The following is a 16,186-nucleotide window of genomic DNA, read 5'->3' on the forward strand; positions in this document are numbered from 1 at the left end:
TATATATATATATATATATATTAATATTCTCTCTGTCTGTTCTTAAAATACCTTATAGCCTGTACTAGATTTACATGAATACAACTGACATGTCTTGTCAATTACGTACTTTTTATTTTATTTATTTTTTTTTTTTCATTGACAAGGGAAAATGTAATTAACACATCTGAATATAGATGAACACAGCTGAATATTAATAACGTGATAGCATTGAATATTAGCATTTGACACTTGTACATTAATAATTAAAGAAAAAAATAACACAAAATAGATGTAATGAATGCACTACCATTGTCTTGAAATTCCTTTAATAGCTCTAAATTAATCTTATTAAGGTTATAACTTTCTTAATATAAAATATAATTTTTCTTAATATAAGTTGAAATACATACAGGGAAAACTGAAAAACACTTTATTTCCACTTTATTTTTCAATATGGCTGGAAGAACTCAATGTTTGCATATTTGCATACACAACAGACAAAGCGTTTTTTCTCATTGGTTCATTCATTCATTCTTTCTTAATTTATTTTACTTCTTTTACTTTTTGTGTGTGTGTTTGTCATCTGTTGACCCCTTTCTGTTGATTCAGAACACCTCACTCAATGCTACTGCACACTTCAGCATTTCATCTGTATCAGCATAATATTTCATGTTACATTGTTATTAACTATAAAATGCAATACATAAAAAGAGCAAATATAATCATTCTTATGACTGTCATTTAACAGCGATGAGCTAAAATGATGGCAACGAGCAAAACAATTGGTATTTTACTATTTTATTATTTGTGAGATGTTTAAATCGAGTTGTCCATTATAACCTTACAAGTACTGTGAAATTTTAAATAATGCTTGAAGTGAGTGGCACTTAAGAACTTTGCTTTGAGGTTTGGTCTCAGATATTAGCCTGTGCCTTGAAGGGAAAACATGAGGAATAGAAACTGAAAATGTATGAGCTGTTTTATCCTCTTAAGACCCAAGAAAAAAGTTTTAGGAAAAAGTTAGTTTTTTTCCATGTCTTTACATTGTTTAGAGTATTAAAAATAATGTAAAAAAAATATATATTAAAAAAAGATATTTCATTCATAAGTTATGCTGAAACCCCACAACATTTTCCTGAGATGTTGATTTATGACACACATTTTAAAAATTAGTCAGATTTAAATGATAATTGCAAAATATTATCATATTTCCATAAGAGTGTCACTAAATTAATTTCAGAAATTTTTGAAGACCAAGGAGAGGGGTTGGTCATGGTGAAACATCCAAACATTTAGTAACTCTGAAATGCCCTGAATGTGCTTTGTACAGGACACCCAGACTTAAAACTGTGGCATGTACAGTCTCAGAGAAATTCACAAAAATATAATGTCCTCATATGAGGCCACAGGGTCTTAAGAGGTTAAATGGCGTAGCTGATATCTTTGCAGCATATACAGATAATGAATGGTTTAGATTCAAACACAAGGAGTGAAATGTTACACTTCACCCCATAGTCTTGGTTAGTTGTAACATACCCTGGGGTGAGATGTAACATTATGATGTCCATCGGGGTCATATAATAATATATAATATTTCATAGAATATAGAAATATAATTTCTTTCCCTGTTCATTTGTTATGTCTCCCAAAATGCGTAATAAACATACTTTTAGTCCCGGTGTCCTCATATGAGGACATGTATGAAATCAACGTCCTGTTTCGTAACAGAAAGTCATATTTTGATTTGAAACCCCACAACATTTTCCTGAGATGTTGATTTATGACACACATTTTAAAAATTAGTCAGATTTAAATGATAATTGCAAAATATTATCATATTTCCATAAGAGTGTCACTAAATTAATTTCAGAAATTTTTGAAGACCAAGGAGAGGGGTTGGTCATGGTGAAACATCCAAACATTTAGTAACTCTGAAATGCCCTGAATGTGCTTTGTACAGGACACCCAGACTTAAAACTGTGGCATGTACAGTCTCAGAGAAATTCACAAAAATATAATGTCCTCATATGAGGCCGCAGGGTCTTAAGAGGTTATATTTGAAACCTAGCAAGGAATGTGATGAGCTGAGCCTGTCGAGTTTGCAGATTATGTAAGAATACTCAGAAATGTTGTCCGTTGAGGAAAGTGGTGTCTTCTTGTTTGTAATATGAAGAGCAGCTTGTTATTTCATCTTTTTTTTTTTTGCTTTATTAAATAATCAAACATGATAATATTTTACAGCCTTATTCTTTACTTGTGGAGTCAAGATACTGATGATTTTAACACCATGATCTCAGTGTATTGTGTGTGAAATGCATCTAGTTATATAGAGGAAATAATGTCTGTGAAAGGTGCGTTCACTATTGCCCTTTCTGATTTTTAACAGACAACCATAGCATGAAGTTATATGTGGTTCATGTGTTAATGTGGTTACCTTTTTCACAGTTTTATCATGTTTTATGTAGCAAGCATTAATATCTCTGTGTGGCTATGTCTCTAGTTTTATAAAAAATGCATGATTAAGCCAAGCTGTCTGATTAGGTATTGAAAATTGAAAGTCTACCATGTGCAACTGTTCAATGACTTTGTATATGGTTCATTTAAAGTTCCATTCAAATAGCATAAAATTCGTAAGGAGAAGTTACTCTTTAAACTGAAATTTGAGATTTTATCACTCACTTTATTCAATGCTATAAAGTTGAGGGGAAAAACTACACTAAACTATATTTTTATTATTTAAAATATTTTTGGTGTATAGCTTTGAATGTCTTGTGTTTTTACATAATAGATTAACATAAAGCTCACAAACACTTATTTCACTTTCATCCCACTGTATCAAGAATAAGACACAGACTTGCAAGCTTTGTAAAGGCAATGAAAAAGATTAGAATCAGAATGTGATGTGGCCAGCTGATGAGAGATAGACATTTTTAGTAGAAGCGTGTCTGGGGTCTGGGTGGTTCTACTCATAACTGTTTGGACTTTGTCCATTACTCTGCAGATTTTCCACTCCTTCAATTTGCCAATGCACTATGTTAACATTAGTGTGCATGAAATTTGATGCACATTCACTCTACCTCTAGCTTGGTGGTGCAGAGCAGGTCTATTCCGGTTCCACTGGACAAGCAGGAACTGGGTATCTTAAACATTAGAACAATAGAAACGAGAAAGCAGCAAAGATTAGTAAGAGGTTTTAAAAAGACTTGACTTTACTACTCTTCTGAAACGATAATTTCATACTGGTAAGTGCATCTTACTTTCGGGTTTTTGCTAATTCATGCTTGTACGAGACAGTAAATGATGAACGAGAAGCGGCGATGATGGCTTTCTTGGCTGCTTTTTTTATTGATGATAAAGAGATGTGTGCACTTACGTAGATTGGATTGACTACTAGCTTTCATAATTGGATTTTGTGACTGAATCAGTGGCCAGACATGTTAAAAAAGGACTGACGTCATCAATCCGGAAGTCTGCCGTATTGTCGTGTTTTGGGCTGTATTAATCGGTTGGACCGGGACAAACATATGGAGAACTATTGACTGCCAAATGTTGACAAATCAAGGAGAAGAGTGCAAAAGAACTGTCCGAGGAAAGACGTGAAAGACCCATCCAAGCAAACTTAAAAATTCAACCTCTACCTCTAGCTTGGTGGTGCAGTGTAAAGTGATATGGTCTATTCCGGTCACTGGACGAGAAGGACCTGGGTATCTTAAACATGAGCACAAGAGAAGCAAGAGAAAGCAGCAAAGATTAGTAAGAGGTTTTAAAAAGACTTGACTTTACTGCTCTTCTGAAACGATAATTTGATACTGGTAAATGCATCTTACTTTCGGGTTTTTGCTAATTCATGCTTGTACGAGACAGTAAATGATGAACGAGAAGCGGCGATGATGGCTTTCTTGGCTGCTTTTTTTATTGATGATAAAGAGATGTGTGCACTTACGTAGATTGGATTGACTACTAGCTTTCATGATTGGATTTTGTGACTGAATCAGTGGCCAGACATGTTAAAAAAGGACTGACGTCATCAATCCGGAAGTCTGCCGTATTGTCGTGTTTTGGGCTGTATTAATCGGTTGGACCGGGACAAACATATGGAGAACTATTGACTGCCAAATGTAGACAAATCAAGGAGAAGAGTGCAAAAGAACTGTCCGAGGAAAGACCCATCCTAGCAGTGAGTAGTGAACACACACACACACGGAGCAGTGAGCAGCCATTTGCGCCAACGCTCCAGAGTAAAGAGAGCGCTGTACATTCATTTCTCCACTTACAACTCCCGTCGGTACTGAGACTCAAACCTGTGACCTTCGGGTTACAAGTCCGACTCTCTGACCATTAGGCTACAACTGCCTATTTAGATAATGGTGCTATGTTTATTATTATTGTATTCTAGGAGCCAAAGAAGCACGCTTGTATGGATCTTTACCACCTATTGACTTTAGTTTGTCAAAATATCACACCCTTTCCTGCTTACTAATTCCTTCTCTATATGATTTAGCAGATTCCACATGTTTTTTCCATGGTTTAGACATCATAAACTAGTAGAACAATGTCTTCAGTAGTACTTTAACTATGCAATCCACGCTGTTTTTTACAATCGAGTATCTCCAATATGGCCGCACATCCGGCTAACTGAACAAACCGTGACGTAGGTGCAAACGCTCTATAAGCTCATGGGCGGCACTCAAATATGGCACAGGAATGTGACGGGTGACCAGAGTAAATGTTGTCAAAATGCACTTTTTGCAGAAATATGCACTTAAAATTTACTCATTTAAGCCTTTGTAGCATTTCTAAGAAGTGTGTCTCTGCTTCCCAATGTTCATACTATCCATCCTAAATAGTATGTGAGATTAGAATAAGTGTGTCCCAAAGCATACAGTAAGTAGTATGTTAAAAAAAGAGTATGCCAGAAGTCCCCGGATGGTCTACTATTTCAGATAGATTTTTGAAGTGTGGATCCATGCACACTTGGCTAATATTACCCACAATCCATTGCGCTTTGGCGAATGATTCGGTTCAGAGCTACAAATACAAATAAAATGCGTTAAAAAAACTACAAACATGTGCGCGACTGACAGTTAAGTAGAGAGGTTTAGATAAAGGGGTTTGAGTTACTAATAATCAACATTTAACCTGGTAAAAATATTTATTTAATGTTATCTGTGTTATATTTAATCTGCAACTATGTGAACTTTTATAAACATCTATTTGACCGTTAACTTTTAAATGCATCATTATGCAAAAAAATGAGCAGAGTTCTCTGTATAAAGACCCACGGCTGGCAGATCAATGTGCTACTTCTTTTCTCTCCAATATGGTAGGAAGTTAAATGAAATGAAATGTGGAGGATGTTAACTGTGACAAGACGATGACAGGCCCGTTTACAGTGACAGGGTGCGTGTAATTATGTGACAGAGTGGTCCGTTAAAGACGCAATTGTATGATGTGATAGTATATATGTCCCAAACTTGCCTACTCTTCTACTTCACACTCAAAAGTTTGTACTTTTGTTTTGTTTTTTTTAACAAAAAGAGTACATACTTTAAGGGCATATAAGGAGGCACATTGGGACACATCATCTGTTTGGGAGCCGTGTTCTTATGACGCAGCTGCGCATCAAACAAACGCAGTGTGAATCCCAGCTTGTGTGGCCTTCCCTTTCCTGTTCCCTTCTCACTTGACCCATTGCTTCATGTTTCTGTCAGGGATTCATCACAGTCACTTCAGTCACCATCCAGGATAATTACCCGATCACAGTCACCTGAGTTCTGCCGGTCTACCGTTCACTCCTAAGAACTACTCTGGACTCTCTCTGCCAAATTCTCCTAGAACGAATTACCTGCTGTTCCTCCCACGATCCTCCAACGACTCCTTGGAAACGGCTATACGATCTCCAACGTAACCGGCATACGATCCTCTCCATCAGAACTCAGACAAGCACCTTGGAACCATTCACTGTGTTGACATTCACCTGCCTTTAACTCACCTATTCCAGTCATCCACTTACCCAGTCAATAAACCATCCTGTTTTGCACTTACCTGTTGTGTCTGGCCTTGCTTTGTGACAGTTTCTCTCTGTTCTTTCAGATCATCCCCCATAATGGAGTGCATGAGGAACATCCGCCTTATTTTGTTCCTTATTTTTCTTGGTACTGGACTGAGCATCTACTTTATACAAAGTGGCGTGTTGAACGTCATGAAAAGCATAGCACCCAGGTATGCAGTCCTTTTTTCATATTTATTTCTCTTAGTTAGTTTCTTGTTATTCAGAAAATTCTCAAAATGATTTACAATGATTTTAGAGCAACCTGTGCACAGTGGTTATTTTAGTAACCGGGTGTTTCTTCAACTATCAGGAATTATAACCCTCTGACCTTTTACAACAGTTCACAATCACATTCCTGGAGTATCCCCAACACTGCAGTTTGTATCAGTAACACTTTACAATAAGGGTACATGAATAATCACGTACTAATGCCTAAATCAATACTTAATTCATCATATACTAATGATTATTAAAGGTGTTAACTAATCATGAACTAATGAAGAGCTATCCTTAACTACGACTGGAGTCACATGGATTCACGCATGAATAACGGCAGCCTTAACTACATGTTTGATAGTTAATGCATTAAGTAACATTTATTGGTAAACTAAATCAAACAGCCTCTTTGAAAAAGGAATAAGAAATACTCTGACTTTGAAATGAATTTAAATCATGTAATATCATAATTTGAGCTTTTGACATCTTCAGCATTGTCGTAATCGTTACTGTGTGGCGAAGGTTGATCTTCCTCATCAAGCGTAGAAAATATTAAATACACTAATAACTGATCTTGTCTGTTTTGTGTTGTTCTCTTTCCCTTTAAACTCACTCTGCTGTGACGTATATGCAGCTAAATAAATAAATAAAAACTCAAAACCTACAAAGAATATTTGTAGAATGATTCCTAAAGAAATGGCCAAACTAGAAACATGCAGGTAAGGTCAGAACGTTTGCTGGGTGTCAGTTCAGTTCACTCTCCATCCAGACGCAGGCCGTGATGATCCTGTACCTCCGCTCTCTGACTTCTCTCTGGCCCCTCAAAGTAAAGTCATGACACAATGACAATAACAAATCATCAAATAAAATGCCATTAAACATGCAGTAAGTCATCTTTATTCCTTTAAACCACCAGTACAACAAACAAAGATAAAGGTTATTTATAGTTCTTTTATTTACATTTGTTTACATCATTAAACATAACGTATATGGACTCAAAAAAAAAAGAAAGAAAAAAAAAAAGCCCAAACATACCTGTAAAGATACAGATGAGGAAAAATATTAAGGTCAAATATGGCGCGTCCAAATTAAGCTAATGGAAGCATACAATTAAAACGACAAACACATTGCTGTTATAATTACTGTATAACGATCCAGTAATTTTGAGTCCGTATATGTTTAATGATGTAAATAAATGTAAATAAAAGAACTATACATAACCTTTATCTTTGTTTGTTGTACTGGTGGTTTAAAGAAATAAAGATGACTCTTACTGCATGTTTAATGGTATTTTATTTGATGATTTGTTATTGTGTCATGACTTTACTTTGAGGGGCCCATCATTACTAACTCATTATTAACTAGCCATAAACTAACATCAACTCATGGTTTGTTAATGCATTGTTTTGCCATGACTTTATTTGAGAGGGGCCATAATAATGAATTCATTATTAACTATCCATACACTGACATCTACTCATGGCTTGTTAATGCATTATTTTGACATGACTTTACTTGAGGGGGCCCAGTCATAAACAATTAACGGTTAACTACTTACTAAACTCAGCACATGATTTATTTTATACTTTCTATCAAATACACATGTACTAACACAGTGAGTACTGAACCCGATTAAGAGATGTGGTGTGGCTTTTCAAGAAGCCAGAGAGAGGAGGATCATCACGGCCTGCGTCTGGATGGAGAGTGAACTGTACTGACACCCAGCAAACATTCTGACCTTACCTGCATGTTTCTAGTTTGGCCATTTCTTTAGGAATCATTCTCAAATTATGATATTACATTATTTAAATTAATTTCAAAGTCAGAGTATTTCTTATTCCTTTTTCAAAGAGGCTGTTTGATTTAGTTTACCAACAAATGTTACTTAATGCATTAACTATCAAACATGTAGTTAAGGCTGCCGTTATTCATGCGTGAATCCATGTGACTCCAGTCGTAGTTAAGGATAGCTCTTCATTAGTTCATGATTAGTTAACACCTTTAATAATCATTAGTGCTGGGTGTCAGTTCAGTTCACTCTCCATCCAGACGCAGGCCGTGATGATCCTGTACCTCCGCTCTCTGACTTCTCTCTGGCCCCTCAAAGTAAAGTCATGACACAATGACAATAACAAATCATCAAATAAAATGCCATTAAACATGCAGTAAGTCATCTTTATTCCTTTAAACCACCAGTACAACAAACAAAGATAAAGGTTATTTATAGTTCTTTTATTTACATTTGTTTACATCATTAAACATAACGTATATGGACTCAAAAAAAAAAGAAAGAAAAAAAAAAAGCCCAAACATACCTGTAAAGATACAGATGAGGAAAAATATTAAGGTCAAATATGGCGCGTCCAAATTAAGCTAATGGAAGCATACAATTAAAACGACAAACACATTGCTGTTATAATTACTGTATAACGATCCAGTAATTTTGAGTCCGTATATGTTTAATGATGTAAATAAATGTAAATAAAAGAACTATACATAACCTTTATCTTTGTTTGTTGTACTGGTGGTTTAAAGAAATAAAGATGACTCTTACTGCATGTTTAATGGTATTTTATTTGATGATTTGTTATTGTGTCATGACTTTACTTTGAGGGGCCCATCATTACTAACTCATTATTAACTAGCCATAAACTAACATCAACTCATGGTTTGTTAATGCATTGTTTTGCCATGACTTTATTTGAGAGGGGCCATAATAATGAATTCATTATTAACTATCCATACACTGACATCTACTCATGGCTTGTTAATGCATTATTTTGACATGACTTTACTTGAGGGGGCCCAGTCATAAACAATTAACGGTTAACTACTTACTAAACTCAGCACATGATTTATTTTATACTTTCTATCAAATACACATGTACTAACACAGTGAGTACTGAACCCGATTAAGAGATGTGGTGTGGCTTTTCAAGAAGCCAGAGAGAGGAGGATCATCACGGCCTGCGTCTGGATGGAGAGTGAACTGTACTGACACCCAGCAAACATTCTGACCTTACCTGCATGTTTCTAGTTTGGCCATTTCTTTAGGAATCATTCTCAAATTATGATATTACATTATTTAAATTAATTTCAAAGTCAGAGTATTTCTTATTCCTTTTTCAAAGAGGCTGTTTGATTTAGTTTACCAACAAATGTTACTTAATGCATTAACTATCAAACATGTAGTTAAGGCTGCCGTTATTCATGCGTGAATCCATGTGACTCCAGTCGTAGTTAAGGATAGCTCTTCATTAGTTCATGATTAGTTAACACCTTTAATAATCAGTATATGATGAATTAAGTATTGATTTAGGCATTAGTATGTGATTATTCATGTACCCTTATTGTAAAGTGTTACCAATATCTTTTCACTTTACTAGCCGTTAACTGATAGACTGGACCGGAGTGGTGTGGATTACTTGTGAATTGTTGCGATGTTTTTATCAGCTGTTTGAACTCTCATTCTGACAACACCCATTCACTACAGAGGATCCTGTTGAGCAAGTGATAGAACAAACCAAAATGAATGTTTAATGGCAAACATGTTGAAGATTAGCAGATAGGCTGATGATTCATTAAATAATAAGCTGTTTCCTCATAAATACAGTTTATTCAAAAATACCTCTGATCTCTGCAGCATTACACTTTTTTTTGCTTGCCTAATTGTGTTTGGGAGCCCTGTAGGCAAGTGCTCATATGATGTTGTGATATAATTGGTATTATATTGTACTTTTATTGATGTGAAAGACGATAAGTCGATAAGTCACAAAGAACCACAGATACTTACACACAAAGACAACAGCCGACAAGCTAAACTGAAAACAGAGGGCTATAAACACACATGTAAGAACAAGGAAATACACACAGGTAGATTAAATCCGTAATCAAAGAAACAAATGCGAAACCAAGGAAATAAACAGAGAACTAGAATTCAGATACAGAAGAGGAAGAGAGTAAACTACAAACCAAGAGTCCCAGGAACATAAATGAACTGAACATAAATGGTCAATCTAAATCAAGCTAATTTGAGCATTTCATGTATACTAAATACACACATTTAAATAATATAATTTTTTTGCATAATTTGGTAAAAAAGTATGCACAAAAAATAATAATAAATATATAAAATAAATAAGTTCTGTTCACAATTGTTACTGATCGATACAATTGATTTTAAATGTATCATAATTTATATTATATGACGGATGTAAGGTTAGTCATCAAGGACCAGAGAAAACTGAAAGTTGAAATGTGACCATTCAATAACAACAAAAACAAAAATTCTCTTTTTTAAATAATAACAATGACAATAACAAAAACCCTGTGGCATAAAAGTGGTCAAATTCGAAGAAACACCCATTTGTAAAATTGTTGGAATTTTTCAGTTTCTTCTACTTGTGATCAGTGTTGCATTCTATAACTAGTCTGTACCTTAACCTCCATTAGTCTATTTATTGAGCAATGCGATTACATCTGCTTACTTTATTCTATTCAACGGTGCAAGCCCTGAACAAGATAAAATCTCAAGGTAAGTGTCATTTAACTTTTCCTAATTAATCTTAAGTAGTTCCAGTTTAGATGCTCTGCATAACCTGTGGTCATTACATGTTTGTCAAGTTTGACGGAACTCCTCCAGCCAAATGTCTCTTGCCATGGAGATGAACTCACCAGACAATTAGTGCCAGATCAACTGGATAACATTCTGGAACACAGAGCGAATGAGTACAAGCAACACCAACTCAGGTTACTAGATTTCTCTTCATCTCGCCCACAGTCCTGTAACACAACACCATGTCATGTTGTCATCTGTCATGAGTATCACATTAAATCATAATCAGAAAGAGTGTGATTAACACACAAGGAAATTGTCTTGGTGACAGGAGCTTCCAGTACATAAAGTACAGACAGAATGCAGACATACATATAACTGAAGGCAATTAAGTGAAATAAAACAGACAAATGTGCTATTTACAGATGAAAGTTAGTGCTTAGTGCTCTGTAGCTCTGGCCAGAGGGCAACCATGCACATTTAATTTCAGCACATTTCTGAAAGTCATCATATTTTTAGAGCATTTTGACCTTTATCTGCATATCTTTGTTGTTTTGAGGTACATCTCTCATTGAGGACTGACTTGCTCCATCATATTATCTCTTAGCAAGGGTGCGCTCGAACATTCCAATGATCATTCTTTCATTAGACTTTTTGAGAGCCATTTATACAGTTTTTTCCAAAATTGTTGTATTTTTCATGCCTTTTTTTTTCAGGAGAAAGACAAATGCAGATATTATTATCGCCCCGGCCAACTCTCCTCTCCAATATCCAATTACAGGTTTCAAGGTAGCTCCTCTGAAGAAAAGTATGATACCAGGTTAGCATATGTTTCCTGTTAACTGAGTCATGCTTAAAAGTGTATTAAACCATGTTGCAAAATCATTTTTTTCTTTGATCTATTAAGTGAATTGTTTTTTTTATATCATCATTTCAGGTCTTGCTCTTCAAACACAAGGGAGAGGCAAGAGTGAGGTGTACAAGGTTGAGCAAACAATGCCCTTTGTGCTTTCTGTTTTTTAATATAGGCTAGGTAAAATTGTAGGTAGTACAGTGTACAAAGATTTTTCATTTTGCAGTTCTAAATAAAAGTTTGAGTATGTTTTACAAGAGAATACTATTTCACTCTGTTACTTCGAAGTGTCAAGTGTAATTCAGTGTGCACTTTGCCATTTCTTTGTAATTATTTGTGAAATTTACCAGTTTCTGAGTGCATGAGGTATTCATTCACTATGATTGTACTTTGTTAAGCATTCAATATCAAATCTTGCAAACTTGAAAGAACTTGAAAGTACTTTATCTGCATTAATCACAATGATGTCTGCAGGTGTCTTTGAGTGTGAAGAGTGGAGTGCTCTCAGTGGAGGATGTTCTGGATGGAGATCAGGTGGAAGGACAGGGTCAAAGTAATCTGACCATCTCATCCAACAACCTCACACAACTCAATGATCTGCTGTCCAGAGTGACCTACACCAGCACCATCTACCACATCAGGACATCAGACTTGGGTAAAGGCTATCTGATTATAAAAGCAACTACAGGAGAGACACTTAGGCCTTCAATTTGTAAAGTGTGTTGCTCAAGCACACAGTGATGAAAAGGCAGGATTAATGCTCAAGTTCACGTTAATCAGTGTAACCTGGTGAATTTGACTGATGTGATCTGCTTTTATAGTACCATTCAATAAACAGGAAGTTAATATGGAGCAACTTACATTTTACACACAATATTGCTGTCAGATGCGTTACTTTGTCTATTTTTGAGTCCTCTACATTTTGGATGGCCTGAGGGTGAATAAATTAAAAGGCAAATATTCATTTTGGGTGGAATCCCTTTAAAGAGTTCAAGCATTTAAAGCAGCAGATGCGTGCTTTGTTGTGGAATGTGTCATTATAGTATCTCTCTTGGTGTGAACGGGCCTTTGTGATTAAGTGCAACTTTTAAAAAAATCCATCATACATATTAAAAACAGACGGCCATCTAAATAGATATATGTATTCACTATTTAATCACTGTAAAAAAATTTTCTTATAATTGTAAAAAATATAATTACAATGACTTATGAAGTATGTCTTCTTCCTTAGTTCATTTCTCTTTTGAGGACCATAAGGCCATGTTTCCAATCATGATTAGGAGACCATCAGTACCTGTTCTGTATGACCCAGGAAATGGTAAACCACAAAAAAAAAAAATATATATATATATATATATATGATTACCATGGCATCTGCATACCTATGCTTTTACATAAACAACTGTAAAGTTTATAATATCTAAGTAAAACAAAAATCTAATTTTCCTGGGTAAAAATAAATAAATAAATAAAGTTTGTACACAGTTAAACTTTCTAAGGAACCTTTTTGTCTCTCTCACAATTCAGATGTCAACTCACAGGTGACCATAATAACCAAGACCTTTCTGAGGTATAAGGAGCTGAACATCCTCATCAAGAGTATCAGGAAATTTTACCCAAAGATCAAGATCATTGTTGCGGATGACAGCCTGAAGCCTGAGCATGTGATTGGAAACAACATTGAGCACTACATCATGCCTCCTGCACAGGTAAACGCTTCTACATCATCACTTCAATTGATCTAATGCTGTATGTTACACATCTTAAAGGGGTGGTTGATTGCGATAGTTAGTGTGTAATATTGCTGTTTGAGCATAAACAATATCTGCAATGTTACGAAGCTGAAGATTCAATGCCAACCGAGATATCGTCTTTTAAAATTCTGGCAGTTTAATGCCTACAAAAACGGCTGGTAGGGACTAAAACAAGTTACTTCCCGGGTTCGTGACGTAACAAACCCAGATAAACCCCGCCCTCGGGAAAAGGCAGCAAAGGGGGCGAGGCCATGCTGCGCTGCTTTAGAGAAGAGGAAGAGAAAACTAGAGATGCACGTAAATATCCCATAAACACAATCAAGCCTAGAAAAAAGCCAGTGAACTTTAAGGGCAATTCACACCACGCCAACATGTAGGCAGACTAACGCCTACAGCAGACCGAGAACAGTATGTCACTTCTCAGACATTCCAAAACCCGACAAATGCAGATTCAGCATGTTCAGTTTGCGAAAATAAGTGCCTATTGTCAGCTTCTTATACCTCAGGAGCAGACAGGTTTATTGATCTGACAAAACCCAATTAACATGTCTGTTGCCGTTTGTCTGCATCTGTTGGTTCAGTGTAACTTGGCCTTTTGACGTTAAGTGTTGATGACCTGGTACCTAGTCACTGCTGATGATTATTTGGTTTCTCAGGGCTGGTTTGCAGGCAGAAATCTGGCTGTATCTCAGCTCACAACCAAATACTTCTTGTGGGTTGATGACGACTTTGTGTTCTTGAATGGCACACGGATCGAGAGTTTTGTGGAGATAATGGAAGCGGTTCCAGAACTAGATATTGTAAGTATGAAAGGATATTCTTTTGTGAATGAAAAGCCTTTGAGCAATATCAGGGTTTCCGCAGGTCCTTGAAAAGTCTTAAATTTAGTTGTATCAGATTTAAGGCCATAAAAAGTCTTAAATGGTACAAGAAAGTCTTAATTATGATTTCAAGAGGTCTTAAATTTGGGGACGGAAAGACAAGAATTGCGATATAGCTTAATGCAGGGGCGCCGCTATGGTTTCTGGGCCCCCTGAACAGCATATTGATTCTGGCCCCCTCTGTGATCAAGTTCCTACCCCCTCTGTAAAAATCGCGTTCCGGGCCCCCTCTCCCTCGTTGGGCCCTTGGAATCGTTGTAAATGTGAACTGGTGGATCAACAAGAAGATAATGCATTATAAAACCTAAACAATTAAGAGAGTAAAATATATTTATATGTTATATAATAATTGCATGATAATAATTGTTGAAATTAATATAATAATTGATACTTTTGACTCATCCATTTTCTTAAAAATAGCTTAAAGGCTGAAATGTGAAGTTTATCATTTTATAAAACTTTTAGTTTTTGTGAAAACCTGTATTTAAACTGTAAATCATACTTTTTACAGTCATTTTACAGTTTAATATTTTACCATAGACATTGCCCTACCCCGCTTGTATTCATTTGATTTGTGCAGGTCTTAAAAAGTCTTAAATTTGAGCTTTAAAATCCTGCAGATACCCTGAATATACTTGTTGTAAAAGCTCTTTTTCTTGGATTAGCTTGGTGGTGAGGTGTCAGGTGATCAGTTCTACTTCGTTCTGGAGTTTGATGAGGGAGATGAGACTGACGGCGGCTGCCTAAGGCGTATTAGAGGGTTTCATCAGCCACTTCCAGGCTATGATGGCTGCTTTCTAGTGGATGGTGTCATTAATTATTTCTTGGCCAGGACTGATGCGGTGCGAAGTGTTGGCTTTGACCCGTTTCTGAAAAGAGTTGGTCACACCGGTAAGTGTACCAAGTTTTACTTCAGTAAAACATCTTCGTTGACTGATTCCAAGCACATTTCATTCTTCTCAATCCATCCTTTTTTTCCATGTCATCTGTGGATCGTCACCACTGACTGCAGAGTTCTTCATTGACGGACTTGGAAAGCTGTTGGTTGCCTCCTGTAAAGGCCTTTCTGTTGGTCACCAGACACATCGGGCACAGGACAAATATGACTCTTATAGGAATCAAGGGAAACCTGAAGAAGTGAGAAAACTGGTTCACCATTTCTTTAAGAACTATCTTAACTACATCAAGTACTGATTAGTAATAATTAGTGATTATTTTTTGAAAATAATCGAATTTGATTATCGATTAATCAAGTGGCAAACATCTGCCAGTCATGTCACCTAAAGGACAATGCAAATAGCGGAGGACAGAGAGTGAGCTGCATGACCCAAGCTGTCCTAAACATAAGAATGTTTTTAGGAGAGCAATAACAGTGGAGGGACTGTTGTAATGGGGTGTAATATAATTACTGCACTGTGTTCAGATGAATGAATGTGTAATGCTCCTACCTCAGTTAACATTTAATCTGTGATTTTGTTTTTCTTTAGTATTATTATAATTTTTTTTTAGAAAGTATAGTTTTATTTCAGTCATTTTTGGACATGAATATTGTATAGCATGCTATTTAAAACTTATAAATATAAACAATAATAAAAAAAAAAAAACAGGAAGCCTTGCTCTATATTTCATAGTGAAAGTGAGAGTGAGAGTGACATCTCTGAGTCTAATCTCTTGGATTAAGATAGTCAAGACCTTGTGATGGGATTAGCTAAAGCCAGAGGCTTGTCTTCCGTATAACGGATCACTCAGATGAGGCCTTTAATTGGCGTTGACGTCACACAGATAAAAGACCAAATATAAGATCCTTGTAGGTCAAAGATTGCATTTCTCAGTCATTGTGGATTTCAGTTTATTCTGATTGTATTTGACATGTTGATTAGAATGAGCAGATTG

General features: G+C 35.8%; 1 protein-coding gene across 1 annotated transcript; it reads left to right on the plus strand.

Annotated features, from left to right (window-relative positions):
- Positions 1-3,172: 3,172 nt before the first annotated feature.
- b4galnt2.1 (beta-1,4-N-acetyl-galactosaminyltransferase 2 (SID blood group), tandem duplication 1) lies at positions 3,173-15,487 on the plus strand. The gene is made up of 12 exons (XM_016459467.1): positions 3,173-3,224; positions 6,076-6,204; positions 10,761-10,784; positions 10,874-10,999; positions 11,522-11,625; positions 11,743-11,789; positions 12,133-12,313; positions 12,890-12,976; positions 13,186-13,367; positions 14,069-14,212; positions 14,959-15,184; positions 15,306-15,487. The coding sequence occupies exons 2-12, from the start codon at positions 6,089-6,091 to the stop codon at positions 15,485-15,487; spliced, it is 1,419 nt and encodes a 472-aa protein (XP_016314953.1). The 5' UTR covers positions 3,173-3,224; positions 6,076-6,088.
- The last annotated feature ends 699 nt before the right edge of the window (positions 15,488-16,186 follow it).

Source organism: Sinocyclocheilus anshuiensis, unplaced genomic scaffold, assembly GCF_001515605.1.
Source record: "Sinocyclocheilus anshuiensis isolate Anshui unplaced genomic scaffold, SAMN03320099.WGS_v1.1 scaffold1563, whole genome shotgun sequence".
Lineage (NCBI taxonomy): Eukaryota > Metazoa > Chordata > Actinopteri > Cypriniformes > Cyprinidae > Sinocyclocheilus > Sinocyclocheilus anshuiensis.